The 21,948-nt window shown below is 37.6% G+C and overlaps 1 protein-coding gene across 1 annotated transcript in view; it reads left to right on the top strand.

The window, feature by feature from the left end:
* rps6kc1 (ribosomal protein S6 kinase polypeptide 1) overlaps positions 1–6,197 on the top strand; it is a 32,381-nt gene extending 26,184 nt beyond the window's left edge. The window contains exons 14-16 of the mRNA XM_053482392.1: positions 1,891–1,973; positions 2,857–2,952; positions 3,899–6,197. Of these exons, the coding sequence (XP_053338367.1) occupies positions 1,891–1,973; positions 2,857–2,952; positions 3,899–4,000 (281 nt within the window). The 3' untranslated portion in view covers positions 4,001–6,197. The remainder of the gene's footprint in view (positions 1–1,890; positions 1,974–2,856; positions 2,953–3,898) is intronic.
* The last annotated feature ends 15,751 nt before the right edge of the window (positions 6,198–21,948 follow it).

The raw sequence follows: 21,948 nt of genomic DNA, 5'->3' as shown, positions 1-21,948 counted from the left end.
ATTTAGAGCAACTGTGTCTGATCTGAGGCGCGCACACACACACACACACACACACACACAGAAAAAGAGAGAGTCAGTGAGGGAATGAGACAGACAGATGCAGAGAGACATGCTTACGTTGTCCAGAAAAAGCTGCACATTAAACAGGGTCTGCCTGTCTATCTGCCTGTCTATCTGCCTGTCTATCTGCCTGTCTCTCTGCCTGTCTCTCTGCCTGTCCATTCTCTATTTTCATTTTTTCTTTCCTTACTTTTTTCTCCATGCTTTCCTTTCTATCCATCTTTTTTTCTCTGTCCATCTGTCTATGTCTCTCTGTGCGTACCTATATTTTCCTTCTTTCTTTATTACTTTCTTGGCTTACTTAGTCATTTTTTTGTTTTTTTAGTTCATCTTCTTTCTTTTCTTTCTCTCTCCTTTTCCTCTCATCTGTTTTTCCATTTATTTAGTCATTATTTCTTTTTATCTACCTATGTTCTTTGTCTTTTTTCTCTTTCTTCCTTCCGTTACTTTATCTATCTATCTATCTATCTATCTATCTATCTATCTATCTATCTATCTATCACTTTTTTATCACTCAGACTAATATTTCCATTTTAGTTTTTCTTTCCTTCATTCTTTTTTCTTTTACATAAGTTTCAGTTTTAAACTGAAACACTACTTTTTTGAACTATATTTGAACACTGAGTGTGAAATACATGTGTGTGTATGCTGTGTAGCGTACTCACTGGTACCTTGAGCTCCACAGAGTTATGACTAAAGGCTTTGCTCCCGGGGGCCCACAGGGGCAGGAGTCCCGCTGCCCCCGCTCTCCCGCTGAGAGTTAATGACAGGGTTGCCAGTTTAAACACCAAATCAGCCACAAAGGTCTTGATTTATAGCAACTAATCATAAGAAGTGTTGATACATTTCTGTAAGCAGAGTTAGTGTATGTGTAGTGTGTGTGTGTGTGTGTGTGTGTGTAGTGTGTGTGTGTTGTATGCTAGTCGCGTGATCACGTGTGAGAGCCCATCAACTTCATGTTGTCCGAGGCGAAGGCTGCACACTCGGGCTGCCGCAGTTTACGAGTGATGAGAAGTGTGTAAACCAGTCAGAGATGTGTTTAGGGTCAATAAACAGACGTTTAGTCTGGAATCACTGAACTGTGTGTGTGAGTGTGTGGCTGAGAGAGTAAAGACTACCTGTTCATGCCTAACTACTCTTGGAGGGAAGCCGAGCCCTTGCGTGTCTGTCTGTCTGTCTGTCTGTCTGTCTGTCTGTCTAGTAGTGTTTGTCCAGTCATGGTTGGACGTTCACTGCGTGCTTGAGTGCTCAAACTGATACGCAGAGATCTGGCTCTGTGTGCGTGCGTGTGTGTGTGTGCGTGTGTGTGTGCGTGCATGTGTGTGTGTGTGTGTGTGTGATAGGAGTTGTTGGCCGTTTTATTATGTAAATCACCTGCTTTAGAGAAACAGGCCTTCTGTTCCTCTTTGTGTGTGTAAGTGTGTGTGTGTGTGTGTGTGTGTGAGAGACCAATACACTTCATTTACATGTTGCTTCCTTGAGAAGAAACAAACAGACTAGACAAGAAAATGAGTTTCCATTTAAATAAAGCTCTCAGGTTCAAGTCCCAAACGTCTCTATCTTTCACTCACACACTCTCACACACACTCTCACACACTCTCACACTCTCACACTCTCACACACTCTCACACTCCCACACACTCTCACACTCTCTCTGCTGTAATTAATTAAGCTATAACACTACTAAATTTATTACTAAACAACAGAGTCAGATAAGAAATTAAAATATATATATATATATATATATATATATATATATATATATATATATACTTAATGACAGATAATAATTTTTCCACCTTTCTCACACTTCACCTGTCAATCATGCAGAAGTGGGCGGGATTTCGGAGGAGACGGCAGCGTGTGATTGGTGGAGTCTTGGAGCGCTTCTCTTTGAGCTTCTAACAGGAAAGGTGAGGAAGTTCTCAGTCGGGTCCTCTTCCACATCCTCAAGCATTTTATAGAACATCAGTTACCCCAGGAATCTTCATCGCCTCCTTACCCTTCTTTCTTTCTTTCTTTCTTTCTTTCTTTCTTTCTTTTTTTTTGTCTGCTGTCATGCTTTAATATTTTTTCCTTCCTTTTACCCCTACTTACTTTCCTTCCACAACTTGCATGCTTTCTTCTTTTTGTTTGGTGTGTCTGTCTTTGTCTACACACACACACACACACACACACTTACAAGATGTTTGTGTGATAAAGCGAGTGTTGTTGCCCGCAGCTATGTGACTGAACTGAAGACGAGCTACTTTTCTTCAAGCACGATCAAATGGACCATGTGCGCACACACACACACACACACACACACGCACACACACAGAGTCACTTTCACCCTCATGCAGCTTTTACAACCATAACGTGATATTTATTGACATTAGATTTACTCTCAAGTCCCTTGAGATCACTCACACACACACACACACACACACACACACACACACACACACACACACAGAGAGGAACAGAGCATAACTGAAAAAAAAACATTATATAAAAGTGTTCACTTCATTAATGTTTATAATGTAATGAATTATATTTTCTTGTGGGCGTGTCCTTAAGTCCATATATGGTCATGACAAGAAGATTGCGTTACATTATTAATTAACTTATATCCATGATTTTTTTGTTTTTTGGGGGGTAACTTTGTGAACATTTATTGAGATTTTAAGAGATTTTTGAGATTTAATGAAATTGATAACTACTATTTGCATTTATAAATATGATGTAAAATCCTTCTTTAGCTTATGTTAGTTGGTGTGTGTGTGTGTGTGTGTGTGTGTGTGTGTGTGTGTGTAGTCTCTTCAGCAGTGCCACCCCGCTGGTATCAGCAGACACACGTCACTGAACATTCCAGACTTCGTGTCAGAGGAGGCCAGGTCTCTGCTGGAACAGGTGTGTGTGTGTGTGTGTGTGTGTGTGTGTGTGTGTGTGTGTGCGTGTGTGTGGCAAAAATAAAATGTGAATAAATGTGCAATATGCCATGTTTGTATTGGAAATGAGATTAAATTGATCTTTTTTAGCTGATTCTGCCTTTTGTTCCTTCTTTCATTTTTTTCTTTTCCCTACATTTGCTTTTTTTCATTCTTTTGTTTGTTTGTTTTTTGCTCAGTTTTTCATTTTCATTACTTCTTACTTTTGCTTTTTTGGTTACTTTTCTTTTTTTTTTTTTTTTCTTAATTTCCAATTTTCCCTCATCATCTTTCTCTCTTTTTTTCTTTTCTTTTCCATCTTCTTCTTTTCTTCCTTCCTTCTTTTTTAAAATGAGTAAAGTTGAAAAAATGGAAGAAAGAAAAAATTATTTTTCTTTCTCTTTATTTATTTTACTTCCTTTCTTTCTTTCTTTCTTTCTTTCTTTCTTTCTTTTCCCATTTTACCTCTGCTTTCTTCCTTTCTTTCTTTATTTTTTTACTGCCTTCATTTTGTCAGTTATTTTAATTCATTCTTTCTTCCATTTGTTTTCTTTGTTCTTTCTTTCTCTCCGTGCTCTCTCCTACAAATTCTTGATTTTTTTTCTTTCTCTCTGTATGTAATTATTTGCTTTCTCTTCATATTAATTTCAATTTAATTTTTGATTATTTTTGCATTAAGGAAAATATATATATTTTTTCCTATTGGTAATTTTTTTTTTTAACTTTTTTCTATTGCTTTATTGTTTGCCTTTTTCCTACCCTACATTTCTTTGTACACCTCTTTCTCTCTTTCTTCCTTGCTCCTTTCTTTCTGTTGAGTCGTACTTTATCTGTTTAGTATGTGTGTATATGTGTATACAGTTTGAACATGTCCTGATGAGATTAAGGAGTTAATATGTGTGTGCATATATGTGTGTATGTGTGTATAGTTGCTGCAGTATAACCCTGTAGAGAGACTGGGTGCAGGTGTAGGAGGGGTGGAGGACATCAAATCACATCCCTTCTTTGCTCATGTGACCTGGCCCAACTGAACTGAACTGGTCAGAGGTGAAGTCACCAGTATGACTGACTGAACTCAAAGCGGTATTGCTGCAAAACTCTTCCTGTGTTGCGTGTGTTAGCATAAGAGGAAGAAACCGAATCGTCTTTCTGCACTGAAGACTCAGCACACACCAATATTCAGGATACTTTCCCATCATGCACTACAGGTCCCTCACATCACTATTACCATCACGATTAATTACAGTGCTCTCCTTTTACCTTCATCACAGTAGTGTCAGATCATGATGATAAAATTTCATATGGTTGTGCCATTAAAGAAAAGGTTGGACGATGTAGAAAATTAAAACCTGTTTGTTTGGAGCTATGAAGGCTAATGTTGCTAACAACTAATGGAAGCTTATAGTTAGCAGTTTAGCATCGGGGTACTGCTTAAATCAAAACCAGAAAAGCAATATCACGTGGGAAAAAAATAAAATAAAACGTTTAACAAAATACCAGAATAGGTGCATATTTACAAAACAAGTTCTTTATTGTTAACCTTTACACCACACCCTCTGCTAAACTTTATTTTGCCACTTTGTTCTGTTAGTTGTTCAACAGGGATTCAGTACTTTATAATAGTACATATTTATTTTTTATACACAACAGCTGCTTGAATTTCTAACACCTAATGTAACTTTACCTGTCCACTAATTTCAGTTTGTTTTTTTAAGTTAGGAAGTTAGCGAGCTAGCATGTTAGGGTGTGACAAACAGTTGCAAGTCATTATGTCACTGAAAGATCAGTGTCTAAACCAAGAAGATAAGTGTAGGTGAGTGGAATTTCATTCATCATATAGCATAGCGGTATGTAAACAACACGTGACTAGCTATAGGCTTTTCTTACTTGGTATCTACATTAGCCACATAGCTTTAGTGAAAAACTAAAGAAGAAAAGAATTAAGCGGAAATTTAAATTTTTTTGAGGTAAAAAATTTAAGTTTTCCAAAAGTAGGATCTTTAGTTAAAGTAGGAAGTAATGTATGGCTGTAGTTTTTCCTGGTCAAAAACGTTAGTTTTTATCTTACAGGTTCACTTTGTGTGTTTTACAAAAAAAAAAAAAAAAGCATAGAAAAAAAATTCAAAGATCAACTCAAGAGTCCGACTTGCTCCAGGAAACACCTTGTGCAATATTACATTAAACATCACTTAATTAGATCATAGCCAATTTTAGTTAGTATTTTATTATTAATATTACATTTAAATGTGCTAATTTTTTCCTGCACTTGAACTAGGTCAAATTGTGAACAAGTCCTAAATTTGGTGTAATTATGTGAATTAGATGATGAATATTGAAGACCGTGCAGTTATCATGCTCTCATGACCCTTATTAGCTTCCAATTTGCACTTGTAGTAGGAAAGAGGACTCAAGGGGTCCAAAATTTGAATAAAATTCTTAAAATAGTTGAAGCATTCAGTTCCAAAGATCACTGGACCACCCACCCCCCCAAAAAAAACAGGAATTCAACAAGTCTGCATGGACGCGAAACCCAATATGGACATAATGGTACAGTATGTGTTAGAATACAACAGGGTCTTAAATTCTGAGTCATACATTAAACCCACAACTAAGGCACAACTTTTTTTTATTTATTCTTTAATTATTAAATTATTGTGCAGGTTAAAGAGATTTTAGTGTACATTCTTACACCTATACATAAAATGTATGTATTTATGTATGAACATATGTAACATGCTTTTAAAAGGTAAGGTAACTAAATGTTTCTAAATTTAACAGCTACAAAAAAAGAGCCTTAAATACAAATGTCAAAGTGTTGTCAACGTTATTGCTATCTTTTAATACACACACTGACAAAAGTCTTGTCCTATCCAGGTTGTAGGATCAACAAATAATAACTTGACTTCTAGTTGATCATTTCACTAGTTCATTTGGAATCAGAAGTGACAATAATACTGTATATTGCACATCATGTACATGTCACAAAGTTAATTTACTTTTCTTAATTAACTGACTCAGACTTTGGGATCCTGGTGTAGATCAGTGTTTTATGGTTTACAGTTGTAACAATGTATGTGTGTATATATTTACGAGTATATGTTTACTTGAGTTTGCTCAAAGAAAAGTGTAAATGTTTCATGTGAATATAAAAGGAAAAAATTTGGAATGCTGTGAAATAAACAAAATAATTCCTGATACTTAGGCATTAATAAATTAATGTTGACTCAACGTCCAGTTCTTGGATTCTGCATTGTCATATGCATTTACTGACGCTATGCATACAGGGTATTAATATTTAATATTTACAAATAAAATACGTTCTGTTTAACATTAATTATTTAGAAATCACTTCTACTTATCGTTACATGTGTAAGGTGCTGTTTTACCAAGACAACAGATGCAGAGTGATGATTTGGATAAACGTCCGTTTGCCATAAAACATTTTAATTTTTTGAACGGACAGAGCATAATGACGGAATAATTGTACTCAATTCCCCATTGAATTTTATTGTTGACTCCTTTTTTTTTTAAATAAAACACTTGCAAAAAAGTTGTTTTTATTTAATTTATACCTGAAGCCATCTTCTCTATAAATCAATAAAAATGCTTTTTTAATAGAAATTTTAAACATTAAAAATGGTTTCTATGTTGAAATTGCATAATATTGTGTATAAAAATCTATCTTATCTCCCATATCAATAACTTAATTGATTTTGTTTTCTAGCTAAAGTTTTAAAAACTTTTTGTTCTTCCTGACAGTTGAGCTGAAAATATTAAAAATGGTTAAAAATAAAGTGTCATACTTAATAGGAAACATGCAATTGAAAAAGTATAAATTGGACCTATAATGCTAGTAAGATCACATTTTTGTATATTTATTTGGTAGACATATATAATATTTACATATTTAAATATTTTGTTTTTGCTAACATATAGTTAAAATTTAAAATATCACTTTTTTTAATTGGATAGATTTCAGTTTAAAACCCATTATTTTAAACCTTAGTGATATTTTAAATGTAATATTTATTTAATAACTGTAATTTGCTACAAATTAGTATTTCTTAATTCATTAAAGTGACGTAGTTTTTTTCAACTCATAAAAAAAATGATATGTTAGCTTATACACACCTTCACATAGGCAGACAAAACTCGGTATACATATAGAGCTCATTGAGCTGAACAACTTTCGTACTGCTTGTCCTGAGCTTAATTCAACAGGAGGCCGGTTATTTTGGGTCGTTCGCAAAAAATGCACCCAATGGATTTTGATATACTCTTTCTAATCAATTTATATGATCGTCACCAAATATAGTAAAGTGCCGATGTGATCTAAAGACATTGAGGACGAAAAAATTGCAGAGGGATTTTTGATATCTCCAACGGGTCAGCCGTGATAATGTCTTTAAATTGCTGAAAAATGATTAATAACTTTCTGTATGGCATTATATTGAGTGACATTATATTTAGTGACACGTTCAGTGACATCACATTGAGTAACATCATGTTGTTGTTAGTCTTTCGGCTGCTCCCGGCAAGGGGTCGCCACAGCGGAATACCCAGTCCGCACTACAACTTGGCACAGGTTTAACGCCGGATGCCCTTCCTGACGCAACCATCCCATTTTATCCAGGCTTGGGACCGGCACTGTATCGAGCGGCTGGGGCTTGGGCACTGGCTGGGAATCGAATGTGTGTGTTTGTGTGTGTGTGTGACGTGTGGATGTGTCAGTGTGTGTGTGGCAAGTTATTGTGCTTGTACATGTTTGTGTGGTAACATTTGTGATGTGTGTGTGGGTGTGTTTGTTTCTGTGTGTGAGACAGAGTTGCGAGTGTGTGAGTGTTAAAATTTGTGATGTGTGTGTGTGTGAGTGTTAGCAAAAGCATCACACATTGAGTAACATCATAGTGTGATGCTTTTGTTAACACACACACACCTCTCTTACTCTCTCTCACACACACACCAATGCACTCAATGCCTAAACGGTCCTGTATAGTGTGTGATGTGTGCAGTGGAACCAGGCGTGTTTTCGAGGTCTTAACACATTTAAATAACACACAGGTTGTGCGGTGCCTCCGGGGTGGTGATCACGCAGACTGCTTGGGTCCATCATTGCTGCTTGCAACGATTTTCTAAAAACTTGTGATTAAATGATAGCACAGTGAAGATTTCTCGTTGAAATGATGGGATTTACTGTCAGTTAAAGATGCAGGGCTTATATAAATGTTATGCCATCCTCCCCCCACGTTCTCGCATGCTGTGGATTCGCAGTAAATAATTAATTACGCACCTGATGGTAATGTGGATATTAACGTTAGTGGGTTTTTTATGAGACAATTAAACTATATTTATTCACTCATCATTATAACAACGGCTATGATACACATTGTGTTATCACGTGTATTATTAACACTGGAACAGTGTGTTATCTGTTAACTGGTGGTTATAGTGAGGGTTTGAAAATCTGTAGTTCTGCTGGATATATCTTAATCTGCACCCAATGGTTATATGGTGTCTGTTGTGTCTTTCTGTGTGTGTGTGTCTGTGTGTGTGTGTGTGTGTGTGTGTGTGTGTGTGTTGCCCAGGGTGGATCAGCTGCCTTTTATCAGCCTATGTATGAGCCTAATACAGTATAACAGCAGCTCTTAAGGAACGTCATCACCCTTGTATTTGATTGAAACACACACTGACACCCACACACACACACACACACTCGCATACTGTAAAGCGAGCGAAGGAGACCTAAGGGTTACCAGCTCATACTTTTGCACAATGGCTTCATCCTGCAAGTTGGCGATGGATGCTTCTAGATAAGATGATATGAATCATGCTTTAGTTTCATTATGTTTACAATAATTTATTATTGAAGTGCAAGCAAAAGTAAGAAAATAACCACCAAGGGAAAGTCCACTGATCCCAAAACAGCGTGTTGTGATACCCACATTCCTTTAAGGTTTCTATACAGTGCACAACCCTTTTAGGGTCTAAAATTAATAATGAAAGCAATCTCCCAAATTTCAAGCCAAGTTGGTTACCAATTTAATTGATGTGGATTAACAAATTGTTGTTTTTGCTAAAGACCCATACTTGTAGGGCAATACTTTTTATTTCTGGGATTTTAATGGATATTTAAGTGTCCTTAACTTCCATAGTATAGGTTAACTTAGAACTAGGAAAACACTTCCAATTTGGTTATTTGGCTCACCCTCACTACCTATACCGTGCTTCCTCATAAATACATAAATCAACCCTTACTGTTAAGTGCTATCCAACCTCTTCTGCATATATAAGATTCCCAAAGCCCATGATTGGCTATCATCACTCTGATTGACAGGTGAGAGATACTATGTTCTTTCCAAACAGATAGCATGGCCTGTTTTCCCAGCGATGGATAATTGTGGCATTTTTGTTAGTGAACTTGCCAGTCAAGAGCTTACATAAACCAATTACGGGTTTCACAGAGGAACAGTCAAGAACCCCTGCAGTTTCACATACAGCTTGAGTATTCAACCCAGGGCTGGTTCTGTGCGCGCTGATTAGTTACCAAAATTAGGAACAATTACAGCATGTTATGAATCACTTCTAGTTTGAGCATTAGTTTTCAGACATCCTTCCAAACCACAGCATTTTAACCTTTATAGTTAAAATACTTGAATCAGGAAGTCGTGTGAAACAGGAAGTAACTTGACAATCTCTGGAACAAAAATGCTTCACTTGAAGCAACAAAAAAAAAAAAAAAACTGTTATAGACCAGAGATTGGTTTTCAGCAAATGTGCTTAACTCTTGATGCAAAAAAAAAAAAAAAAAACACTAAAAGCCCTTAGACCAATTACTCACACACATTATCCACTTTACGCCACCGAGATGGAGAGATGATTCATACTGTAAATTCAGATGCTAGATGTATTTGTGTGTTAGAAACAAAGAAAATTCCTACATAGACAATCAAATATATAATCAGTCAGTTCCATGTGTGTGTGTGTGAGAGAGAGAGATAAAACCGTGTCAAGGAGCTTTAACTGGGATCATTACACATTAAAGATTTATTTGACCTGAACTTAAGTCATTTCTTTGTAAATCAGTTCAGACACACTAACGAGCTGAGTGAAAAGATCGCAGGAGGCGGGCACAGAAGCCGAGTGTGTCAGGTGAAAGGTGTGTATGCCAGCCGCACTGTGTGAAGCTTGAAGGAATGCAAAAATAGTAGCACATAAGTGTATACATATAGTATACACTTACAAGTGTGTGTGCCTGTGTGACCCATACATTATGTTCTGTGACTCCGATTCTATACCAGTGCTGTCATTAGCATACAGAAGTTAAAGGTAAGCTGTCAATCACTGGGTATGTGAGACGGAGGTTGTTCGTTATCGCTCTGAACACACTGCCATCAAAGATAGTCAGAGTTTGATCAAATGCTACAGAAGTGTTCGCTTTCCCAACAAGACATTTCAAATTGGAATAGTCTGCTTGCTTGGTATTCATCACCGCAATTTGAATGCTCGTGTTAGCTCTGCCTCAAGTGTGCCACAACGTTTAGCTGTTTTTCTCAACTTTAGTCAGAGTTGTTGTTGATTTTTATTCAGAGATCATGCTCGCTATCTAAGTCATTAGTGGGGTCATCCATATGTTCCCAGGGCCCTATATTCCCTAAATGGAAGCATAACAAAGGGTACCCAGCAATAAATAAATAAAATAAATAAATAAATTAAAAATGCCCCCAGAACGTCCTTAAAAGGTACCTTACAATCGTCCTCTAAAAGTTTTTGTTTTGGGTTCCCTTTACTTCCCCAGGATGTTATTGGGGGACATTCCCCGGACGTCCGCGCCACCTTCGGAGGACTGAATGGGGACGTTCTGTGAACATCCGGTGGACATTTTATTTAAAACCAAATATATATATAGTGATAGCTGCTACTCGTCCCCATTTCTTTCTTGCCCCCTTTTTTTCCTTTGAATGCCACCCCAGCTGGGATTTAAACTTAGAGCTCCACATGAAAACTTACACTATGACATTCGGGGAGGGGATTGTTCCTGGAATGTCCCTGCAACGTGACTAAATTATCGTTAAAAGCATTTTCTGCGGGACCAAGAGGGAGTGTTCCTACTATTAGTCAGTAAGGTCCTAATAACGTCATACACAGAACGTTCACATGGGGACCAAATCCAAATGTCTCAAAAGTCCTTTCAGTGTCCGGTGGATGTATGTTCCTAGGGTCCTATGTCCCCCTGGTCTATATAACACATAATGGAAACTTGAAACAAATATATTACCCAGCTCTCTATTAGTTTGATAAAGTTTTTATAGGCATAATTGTTAGAACTGTGGACTTGCACCTCCAGGATTATGGGTTTGATTCCCTTCTTAGAGCTGTGTGTGTTTAGATTTTATTTACATTTTCTCCCAGTGCTTGATGCGTTTCTTCCCACAGTCAAAACACAGGCAGTTTAGGCTGATTGGCGTTCTCAAATTTCCTATACTGTTCATGTGTGTGCATGTCCTGTGATGGATTGACACACTGACTAGACTAGAGTGTATCCCACCTTGTGCCCAAAGCCTCCTGGGATAGGCTCCAGGCCCCTTTACAGGATGTACAAGATTATTCTAGAGGTCTCCAAAACCAAATGACGTGATAACCAGTAGTTTGTTGCGTGTAAAAAGTCTTATAATATCATATCCAATATAGTTTAAAAATATTCAGGAAATATTTTATCTTGAAATGGGTCACATTTGTCATAAACACAATAAGAGGTTTACTTTGTGTTACCAGAAAATGTCATTGGGGCACGTTGGACCCTGGGAACATACAGTAGGTATTCCCTTGTCTTTACCTCAGTATTTAGTTACTGTGTTCTCTCAATTTGAATTTTAATCAGTCCTGTTTACGTGATTCATGCACCAGGTCTGGAGAAAGATTTAACATTATCACCAGTTTTTAAATCATGTTTACTGTCAATGTCTTATTAAATGAGAGGAAAATGTTTATTTCCCCCCAAATTTTGTCTGGACTTTACTATTATTGCACATTCACATTGTCTAAAACGCTCCTGCTACCTAGCGAGCTATTTCATTACTTCAGTTAATAGCTAATTAATAGTTTTTATCCACACTTGAATCTTCACATTCACATTTCATTCAAACTTCCATAATTTTTTTAATTGTGTGAAGCTGCCTTGCAACAATGACAATTGTTAAAAGCGCTATACAAATACAATTAAATTGATTATGTAAGCATATTTTACATATTTTAATATAATAATATTAATTAACATGATATTAATCTTAATGAGATAATATAGAAGTAGGTAGAGAGTATGACAAGTAAAAAAAAAAAAAATACTGGGTTCATACATGGCTCGCAACACTCAGATGACAAACAGGCCTTAGAATAGAAGAAGCTGGAGTACCAGACTCTGGCCTTACAGGCCTGAATGCATGAGGTGAAGAGCTGTTTACCTCCAGACAAAGTGTCTTAGAAGGACCAGGGTTGGAGTCATGCTTCCTGTAGTATGTAAGCCCTGGCTCATGAAGAAACTGCATTAAGGACATACAGTAGACGGCTGCCACTCAGCCTGGATGAGGCCCGCAGAGGCCCAGTCTGTGACAGGTTCAGTAGGGTTGTGATAGTGTTGGTGGGTCCAGGGGTAGTTTAGTGGCATTGGACTACGGTTCGGAAGATCCCAGGTTCGAACCCCACAACCACCAAGTTGCCACTGTTGGGCCTTTGAGCAAGACCCTTAACCCTCAACTGCTTAGATGTGTAATAAGATAAAAAAAAATGTAATTCGCTCTGGATAAGAGCGTCTGCCAAATGCCTAAATGTAAATGTAATGTAAATGTACTGCCCATGCTGTCCAAGTCGTCCAAAGGGATGCAATGAGGGATGCTTAGGCAAATACAATCAGCTAAAAAATATAAAAATCAGCTAAAAATATTGAAATAGTGCGAAAGAGATGCTTACCCATGGTGTGTCTCTTGAGAACTGTAGAATAAACCAGGAATAAACAGGAATGTATATTAATATTAAGCGCCACCCTAATACGTTTTTATAAATTAAACAAGAGAAGTGTAAAGATAATTGAAAGTAGTTTGCAAAAAAATGTATTATAATGGAAAAAAATCTAATCACAAAGCACAGATGATGTAGGGAGTCGGATGACGAGGTGTATGACAACATAATATGGTAGAAAAACTTAAACATAATGGGAGAATTTCTTGGAAAAAGGTAAGAAATGAAGAAAAAAAAGTACTGAGGAGGAAACAAGGTGTGCACCCTTCTCCTTGAAAACTGTATTTAATGAGTGTGCATGTAACTGTCAGACAGTCTGCTCTCGATAATGCTTGGATTTACGACCTAAGCTTTACAAGTGCGGCTCACTTGGGTTTTATTGCTGCAATGAATCCTGCTTACTTTATCCAGATCTACGCAGAGTCCTGAGTCGTTCTTTGGTTCTTTTGACTAGAGACACAGCATTTGTTTAATGTTTTATAATTTGGAAAACTAAAAAAAATCTTCCACAAATTAAATTGAATTTGAAGGGAAAATGTTAATATTCCAGACAGTTTTGTGTAAGTTTTAGTCTCGGTGTAGTGAAAGTACAGTACAATGTTACCGTTGTTGTGTCTAACTACAGAATTATTTAAGTTATTAGCTAGCCTATGCTCTGTTTTGCAATTCAATGGTCTATTTAAATCATTTCTGCATAGTATTTACCTTCTTCTTCTTCTTCTTTATCTTCTTTGTGTTTACTAGTGGTTGCCATCCTGGTAGCCACTCACAATTGAATTTTTTTTTTATTATGACATATATTAAAAAATATATATGATGTAGATTCGTTAAAGAACTTGAGATGAGCGTGTTGAAGCCTCATGAAGTCTCGTGTTGCGCTGTGAAGACTGTACGGTTGCTAAACGCGCGCCTTAGGCCGCATTTCACCTGCATCAAGAGTGTCACTTACACTCATACACACACATTACACGCATTACCACTGCAGGTGTCTCAGGCCACATCTGTCCACATTGAGTGTGTGTGTGTGTTTGTGTGTGTGTGTGTTTGGGCATGCCTCAGGCTTCGGAATAATTACATTAGTTCTCTAGTCATATCAATGTGCTTGGTCTGTCTGAGGCTTTTCTTTACGCTACACTACACACACCTTGTGTGACCATGTCTGTGTGTGTGTGTGTTTGTGTGTGTGTGTGTCCTTTCCTTACCCCTTACAGTTGTGTTAGATCACTTGCAGCCTGAGGAGGAAAAAAATAAGCGTGTGTGTGTGTGTGAGAGAGAGAGAGAGAGATGCCTGAGGTGTATTGGACTCCTCAATAACATTGTGGTAATCTCAGCTTTGGCAGCAAGCAGAGATGTTTAGTGTGTGTGTGTGAGAGTGTGTGTGTGTGTGTGTGAGTGAGTGAGCGAGCATCCTGTGGCTCGCAGCATTAGTCTTAGCCCTCACAGCATCTTCAGCCCTGGCACAGAGAAGAAGTACTGTGTTCACATGAGCGTCTTTGGCGAAGTGTAGCTTATAAGAAATTTTCAGCGCACTGTGTGACAGATTACCTAATGAGAGAGTGTGTGTACACTTCGAATGGGATTTACAAACACCGCCAAGAAGCTACACCATGGAAAATAAAAAAAAACCTCTTCGGATGACTCACCACTAGATCACTGGCTTGACGCACTTGTTAGTTCAGCTAGCAAACTAGATAGTCAGATAGTCAGACCTTCACTATAGCAAGCCTACTAAATATGATGCTGCGTATTTAAAATACGCTTCCTAGCAAACCAGCAAACGCTATTATACTGTATTAGCAGCGTCTCTATGCACACTTATGTTTTATAAGATATGGATGAAGACTGACCACCATCCTGTGGGAGTCTGGGGTTCTAGGATTCTGTTTCAGTGGATTTTATTCACATGTTTTTCTTTATCTTTTTTTTTCCCTCTATTTTTTTGTCTGGTGTGACTGAATGCTATGTGTCTGGTGCCAAATGGCAGACACTCACCGTTCTAATAGCCAGATGTGCAGGCACTGATTTTTGATTGTGTGTCCATCCTTTTGGAAGTGTCCTTCTCTAATTCTCTCTCACGCTCTCTCTCTCTCTCTCTCTCTCTCTGTCTCTAACACACTGATACAGAAACAGACCTCTGATTGGTGATCTCAATTCTGTTGTATAGTTAAGATGCATTGGGTAGCTCAAAAAATCAGTTTTTATGCTAGGATGAGTTGAGTGTTTGTGTGTGTATGTGTGTGTTTTAGAGAAGACGGGGCGACTACTTAAACATATTGGATCAAGACATGCAGAAACATACTTGATTTAATCTTGTATCATTTGCATGCCCTGCGTCTGTATTTGTACATTAAGATCTGATTGGCTGTTAGGTTTTATGATGCTATTATACCTGTCTTTGAAGTGACAAGATTAATTCAGTTTTAGCTCTGTATTTTCTTGTTTGTTTTAAGGATGACGTGACATCCTCACACTCAAGATATAGATGCAGAAATTGATATAGAGATCCAGAATTTATAATATTTAATATTTATATGTTGTTGTTTCTCCACCAACAACTCAGTCAACAAGGAATTACATCGGGAATTTTCCACAAAAGAAAAGAAAAACAAAAAGATTTAAATAAAAGGATTTATCAGAGGAAAATACACACATATACATTATGTCCAATATATATATAATGTCCAATAATATATATATATAATCTGTTTATTATTTTTCTGTAATGAAAAATCTGTTTATTATTCTTAGAAGGAGTTTACAGTTTCAGTGGGTTTTAATAGTGAGCAATTCCTAAAAGTGCATTAATAATAGTACATTAATAAGAATTTAATTAATTTATTTCTTGAGAATTTTTATTTTAATCAATAAATTTATATTTTAATAAATACATTTTTAAAGAGAGAGGGAGTAGGAAATAACCTATGACCTAAATGATAGCAGTAAATATTTCAATAAATAGTTTTTAAAAAATCTTATTAAAATATTTGTTGATTATTGTCATTGGTTATTGTTACATAACAGCTCATCATGAAATGGTTTGGTCATTATGTACAAGCTGCTCCTTTTGTGTGTGTGTGTGTGTGTGTGTGTCTGTGTGCTTGACCCTCTCTCCAGCTCCTTTATTCCAGGTTTTGTGAGTTTATTTTTTTCAGAAACCCATCAACAGAGTAGAGCTTCATGCTTCTTAAGCGCACACTCTCTCTCTCCCTATGTCTCTCCACCATCCTCCTGATCTAGCATGAACTGGAGCACGGCTGCTTCTTTGTCTCGTCTCGAACGCCGGACAGCGGTAGCGATGCCACCCTAATGCGATCCACTTACACCCCCAGCAGAAGGCAGATGACTCTACGCTCTGGCATGTCGCCCAGGCGGCCGGGAAATCTGTGCCCTAATCGCAGATTTAACCCTCCCCTCGCCCACTTTCTCCCTTTCTCTCGCTCCTCTCATTTTTCTTGCTTTTTCTTATCTCAATGGTGCAATCTTTGTGATTTCCTTTTTTTTTTTTTAAATGCATTTATCTGTCTCTGAGTTGATTATCTCTCATTTATCGCTCTTTTATTAGGTCTGAGGAACGTATCCTCGCATACAATAGCTCAATCAGACGATCGGACAAGGCCGCCTGATTCGGGGTCTCAGAGGACCAGGGACTCTGGAGATGATCCCAGATTATTGTTAGCTTTGGATCAGATCTCAGATTAGGAGATCTCAGTGCGTTAGCTTTAGCTCTGCTTGTTACGCATTTACTGTAAGTTCACTTTTGAAAAGACAGAATACCTTTCTATGGTTTATACACAACAGGGAGCAAACCTTTTAAGATTGATGTTTACTAATAGAAAAAAAAAAATGTCACAACTATTAGCAAGAGCTAACCTGCCCGCTTGTCTAAAAAAGTAAGATTGATAACCATTGCTTCTAAAAGTAGCTAACATGGGTTAACCTGGAGAGAGTTTTAAATTAACATTAAATTAAATGTTTAAAAGATTAACTTTTAATATTAGTTAAGTTACTATTGTGAGTGACAAGATTTATCACAATTTTAGGTTAAATGAACAAAAACTGAAAAAGCTTTCCAGCTAATGCTAATGTGAGCTAACCTGACAGCGGTTCTTAGAGGATTTTAAAAAACAAACACTTTCCTGCTAACGTTAGCGAGATAACTAATGTGAGCTAACCCAGAAGCCTATCTGAGGGGATTTAGATTCATAGTAATAAATATTAAAAAATTTTATGTTGCCTGCTAATTATAAAGCTAATGTGAGCTAACCTAAGAGAATTTATGAAAATATATATATATTTTTTTTATGTAAAATTTAAATTAAAAACAAAAAACTATTTTTTAATGGCTTAAACTTTTTAGTTAGTTGAAGTGAATTTACCTGAGCTAATTTCTACAGATTATTGTTATTTAAATTTTTTTATTTATAATAAAATTTTAAAAAAATTTGTGGTTAAACTAGCTAGTTGGCTAAAGTGAGCTGTTCTGACAGAATAACAGGTAAAAAGGTAAAAAAGGTTTACTGCTGATAATAACTAGCTGGATAACATTAGCAAAGCTGACTAAATATTCAGTCATTCATTGAAACGAACTGAACATTTCAGAAAGTTGTTGTGCAGTAATTTATTGTAAAACTAGCTTGGAATGCTTTTCCTATAGAATTTTAAATCCTTAGGGTTTTTTTTTTTGTTTTCTTTAGTTTAGTTATTAATAAATATTTTAAAAACAAAATAAATAAATAGTTTAAAACAAGACTCGAATGTAGTTTAGCATTAATGCTGAGCAGTAATTAACAGTTGTTACCAATGGTTGTGACTGGAGTGAACACTTTTTACTTACAAAGAAACTTGACAACTGACTGTCCAACTGACCAAAAGACTGATCTTGCATGATACTTCTGAGATTATACGATGGTTGTTCAAATCAAATTAAGACTTTTGATTGTGCAGAATAACAGAACACAATTTTGTATAAACCCCCTTTATTTCTCTATATGATACCCTGCTACACTGATGCACTTATCCCAACATTTTACTAGTGCTTGGATGCCATCGAGGTAGAAAGTTTTTTCAGTTTGCTTAAGCTATGATCGGACTATCTGCTTCACGTTAAAACGCTGGCCTCCCAGGAACTCCTTTAAATTTCACAAACGTGAAAATAACTTAAAGTGAAGACAGGACTGTACAAGGGATGTAGCAATAATTCACAGCCGTAGCGTGCAAGTGGTGTTGGTAAATGATTGTGTGTACAGTTCCTACAGTCAGATGCATCTCTTCCGCAAGTTTAAATGTTTACACAATCCAAAAATTTTTATAAGAGTCTCGTCAGCATTCTTTGCTTAAAGTCTTCCATAAATGTCAATCACTTTAATGCTTTTATTCATAAGAAATCTTATCACATGTCCCAGTTTGACTTGAGCGCCCCGCGTAGTTCTATAAAATCAATCATATGAAAAACACGACATTACATGTCCTTGGAAACGTAATATACTAGACAGGGACAGTCCGAGGAAAATCAGGACTGGTGGCCACACTAGTTCTGACCGGCCCTCCGAGTCTGATCACCATTAGAAGAAGATTTTTGAGGTGTCCACTGGCGCCATGTCAATTTCTAAGTGCATCTTCACCCAAAGAATCCTGAAACACACCTGTGAATTAGCATTGGCGTTAGCCTCTAGCTTGCTAAAGGCTTCTTGGAACCGAAACCAGCACTGCATATTAATAACCGCGCACCTGTAGGCTTATCAATGGCTGTAAGATTTGCATCATTTGTTTGTGTTTGGTCTTGAGGAGAAAGAAAAGAGAACAGGAAAGGGATACGAGAACCACGGGAAAAAAAAGTGGGCACCTTTTTTGTTTGGCGCCGTGACTGAAAAACGGCCATTCATCCTCGCTCCTTGATCAACGAGGACACGAGGGAGGAAAAAAAGAGAAACATTCAGTAGAACAAAAAGGGGTTTTGGTTTAGAATAAACATGCATTATTCTCCCAAACAAACCATCCGGCGAGCAATGGAGTCTTCTGCAATGAAGACATGATGTGTCATGATAATTAGGAGGCCGGACAAAAGGCGCTTGTTAATGAGCATGCAAATTTATGCAAAACAACCCCCCCACCCCACTTCTCAATATTTCTGAAGCAGGCTGAGATGTGTAGAGCTTTTCTCTCTCTCTCTCTCTCTCTCTCTCTCTCTCTTTCGTCTCTATTTTTCCCTCTCTCCCTCACTAACTGTTCCATTTATCCTCATTGCTCCACGCTCTAAAGAGCTGGCAGATGAGTGCAGCCGCTAATGTAGGAGGCTACAGGTCGAGAGAGGGATGGAGGGAGGGATGGAGGGAGAGAGAGAGAGAGAGAGAGAGAATGCATGATATACCTACAATGCATCCCTAAGCCTCATCATCCCCTGACACACAAAACAAAGCTGATTGCACACCCCATCCCCCCAATAACACACACACACATACACTCTCATACACGCACAAAGCCTCTATAGTAATTACTTCCAGATGCAGTCATAGGCTTTCAATGGGAGTGACAGGGGTCATGCTTGTATGAGTGTGTGCGCGTTTGTGTGGACATGTGGGTGATAATTACTGTGCGGAGGGTCGACGTCGGGGAGGAAAAAAAAAAAACGTGTGCGAATCTCGACGCTCGGGTTTGTGCGAGCACATATGGAGGGATAATGTGTCGATGTGTGTGTACATGTACTTGACAGGGGCTGATGCAGTGGCTTGTGGGTAAGTTACCCTCGTCAGGATTTGGGCTCTCTCCAAGCAGATGGCGTGTGTGAATTCCAGCCATATTGTGGGGTTTTTTGGACGAGACTGGAGCTCGGAGCTCAGCACTGTTGTGCGTTTAAGAGGAAGAAAACTTTCTTTCTGCTTCTACATGACTTCATTATACATTTCTCTTCCTCTCCTCCTGTCTTACATCCTCTTTCTCTTTGTCAGAAAACATCATTGCTGGACACGCTGGCAACTTTCCTACACGTGTGTCACCATGCTAACTTTTTTTCCCCCTCGCTCACATTTGCTCAAGCCTCACTCTTAAACTTCTTTAAAATGGCAGATGTGCTGCATTTATTTTCATTTCTGCTCTCCCGTTCAGGTGTTTTCTCTTATGGTTGCATTTGGTTTGCTTCTCACAGTCTCCTCCATCATGAGAACTGTCCTCTTTTTTCATCCAACTTTTTTTTCCTGCTTGGTGTGCACTAAATAAGGCTAGTCTTTTCTTTTCTGTTCTTTTTTTCTAAATTCCAAAGTCATAAGTTATTATTTTATTTTATTTATTTATTTGTATTTTTTTAAATTATTTTTTAAATTATTAATTAAATGACTTATTTGTTTTATTTTATATTGTTTTTCCCTTCTTCATTTGACGCTATAATGACTGTGTGTTGAAAAAAACACAGATCTGTGTAAAACTTTTTTTTTTTTGAAGACCAGATTTATGTAGGACATTCAAACAAACAGTTTCCATTTCAGGTTGGTAATTTTAAAATCAGTAGTCATTAACCTTTATCCTTTGAGGAACCGTATCTCTAAAACCAAGTGTACATCCTTCCCTTAAGTTCTTCAAACTCTTTTTAAGCATTTGGTTAGGGTAAAGGATGAATAATTAATGTGGAGGTGGAAAGATGCTTCAAAGACATCTCCTTCAGAGGTCCATGGGACGTCTGGAATTTGGCCAGAGGGAAAGAGGGAAAGTTAATAATACGTCCCTGTAGAGGATGTGTGGAAATATTCAAGATGTCAAACTTGCTTCGGGAGAGGACATACAGACCATGACAGGTAGAAAATCACAACCAATCCTGAGAAGTAGTGTCCAGTAGCCTTGTTTGGTCAGTTCATTAGAAAAAGAAAAAAAACTGCAGTTATTAAGTAAAGAAAACAAAAACGCCCAAGGTGGGAGATGTTTATGGCACAGATATGGAGACAAGAAGCAAGAGATTTAAAACAAATTCTCAAGAAGTAAATGAATCTGTTTGTACCCACACACACACACACACCTGTAAAGCATCAAATACAAAAAAAAACCCACCCTTATTTCTCTCTCTCTCTCCCTCTCTCGTTTTTTTTATACAGGTTCCTGCACTGTAATACCGGCAACAAGGATTAATTGCTCTCAATTAATAATTAATTGTTCTCTCAGCACCCTTTATGCGGGCGAGTGCGTGTTAATTCGCTCGCGTGAAGCCACAATAGGCGCGAGAATGAGATTATTGTGCATGAATGGCCGAGCTGTTTGTCAGGTAGAGATTATTGTAGCGGTGAGACAATAAGACAAGCGTGACAACAAAGAGGTGCTTACATGCAGGCAGCAAGCGCTTCCTCTCTGTCGCATGGAGGTTTTTTTTTTCTTGTTCTTTTACAAATAAATGAGGTGAACGCCCTGTGAAACGCACACGCGCCAATTTACTTTATTAGGATTCCATGTTTTCCATCATAATTAAAGCTTCTCACTTTTCTGCCACTTGAAGGAAAAGAAATGAGGCAAACAAAGCATTAATCTGTGATGCACGTCTACGGAAAAAAGGGAGAGCAGAAAAGAGAGAGAGAAGGTGTGTGTGTGTGAGAGAGAGAGAGAGATAGTATGTGTGTGTGTGGTCTGTATAAAAGAGAAAGGGTATTTCCACTGATTGTGACCCTTTCTGAAATTGCGCTTTTCCCTGTCCCCTCAGCGGTCTGTACACATTAGACGATCACAATGGAACGGGTCACTAATGCACCACCTTGTTTCTGCCTCTCTCTCTCTTGTCTCCCTCGCTCCCTCCCTTCTCTCTAAATTCAGTAATTACCCATCTGCTGGGGCGCCCATAATAGCACTCACAAGGGTTCTCCACTGGGTGAGTGTGTGTAGCGCTAGGCCAGTAGTCTCAGTAACAGAGCATTACCATCTCACTAGCTCATCTCGCTAACTTTCAACAACACCTTTCTGACACTTCTTTAGCTCCCCTCCTTCTCTCTCTCTCTCT

The sequence above is a fragment of the Clarias gariepinus genome, chromosome 2 (genome assembly GCF_024256425.1).
Source record: "Clarias gariepinus isolate MV-2021 ecotype Netherlands chromosome 2, CGAR_prim_01v2, whole genome shotgun sequence".
NCBI classification, from domain to species: domain Eukaryota; kingdom Metazoa; phylum Chordata; class Actinopteri; order Siluriformes; family Clariidae; genus Clarias; species Clarias gariepinus.
This window is presented reverse-complemented; position numbering and strand designations above follow the sequence as displayed.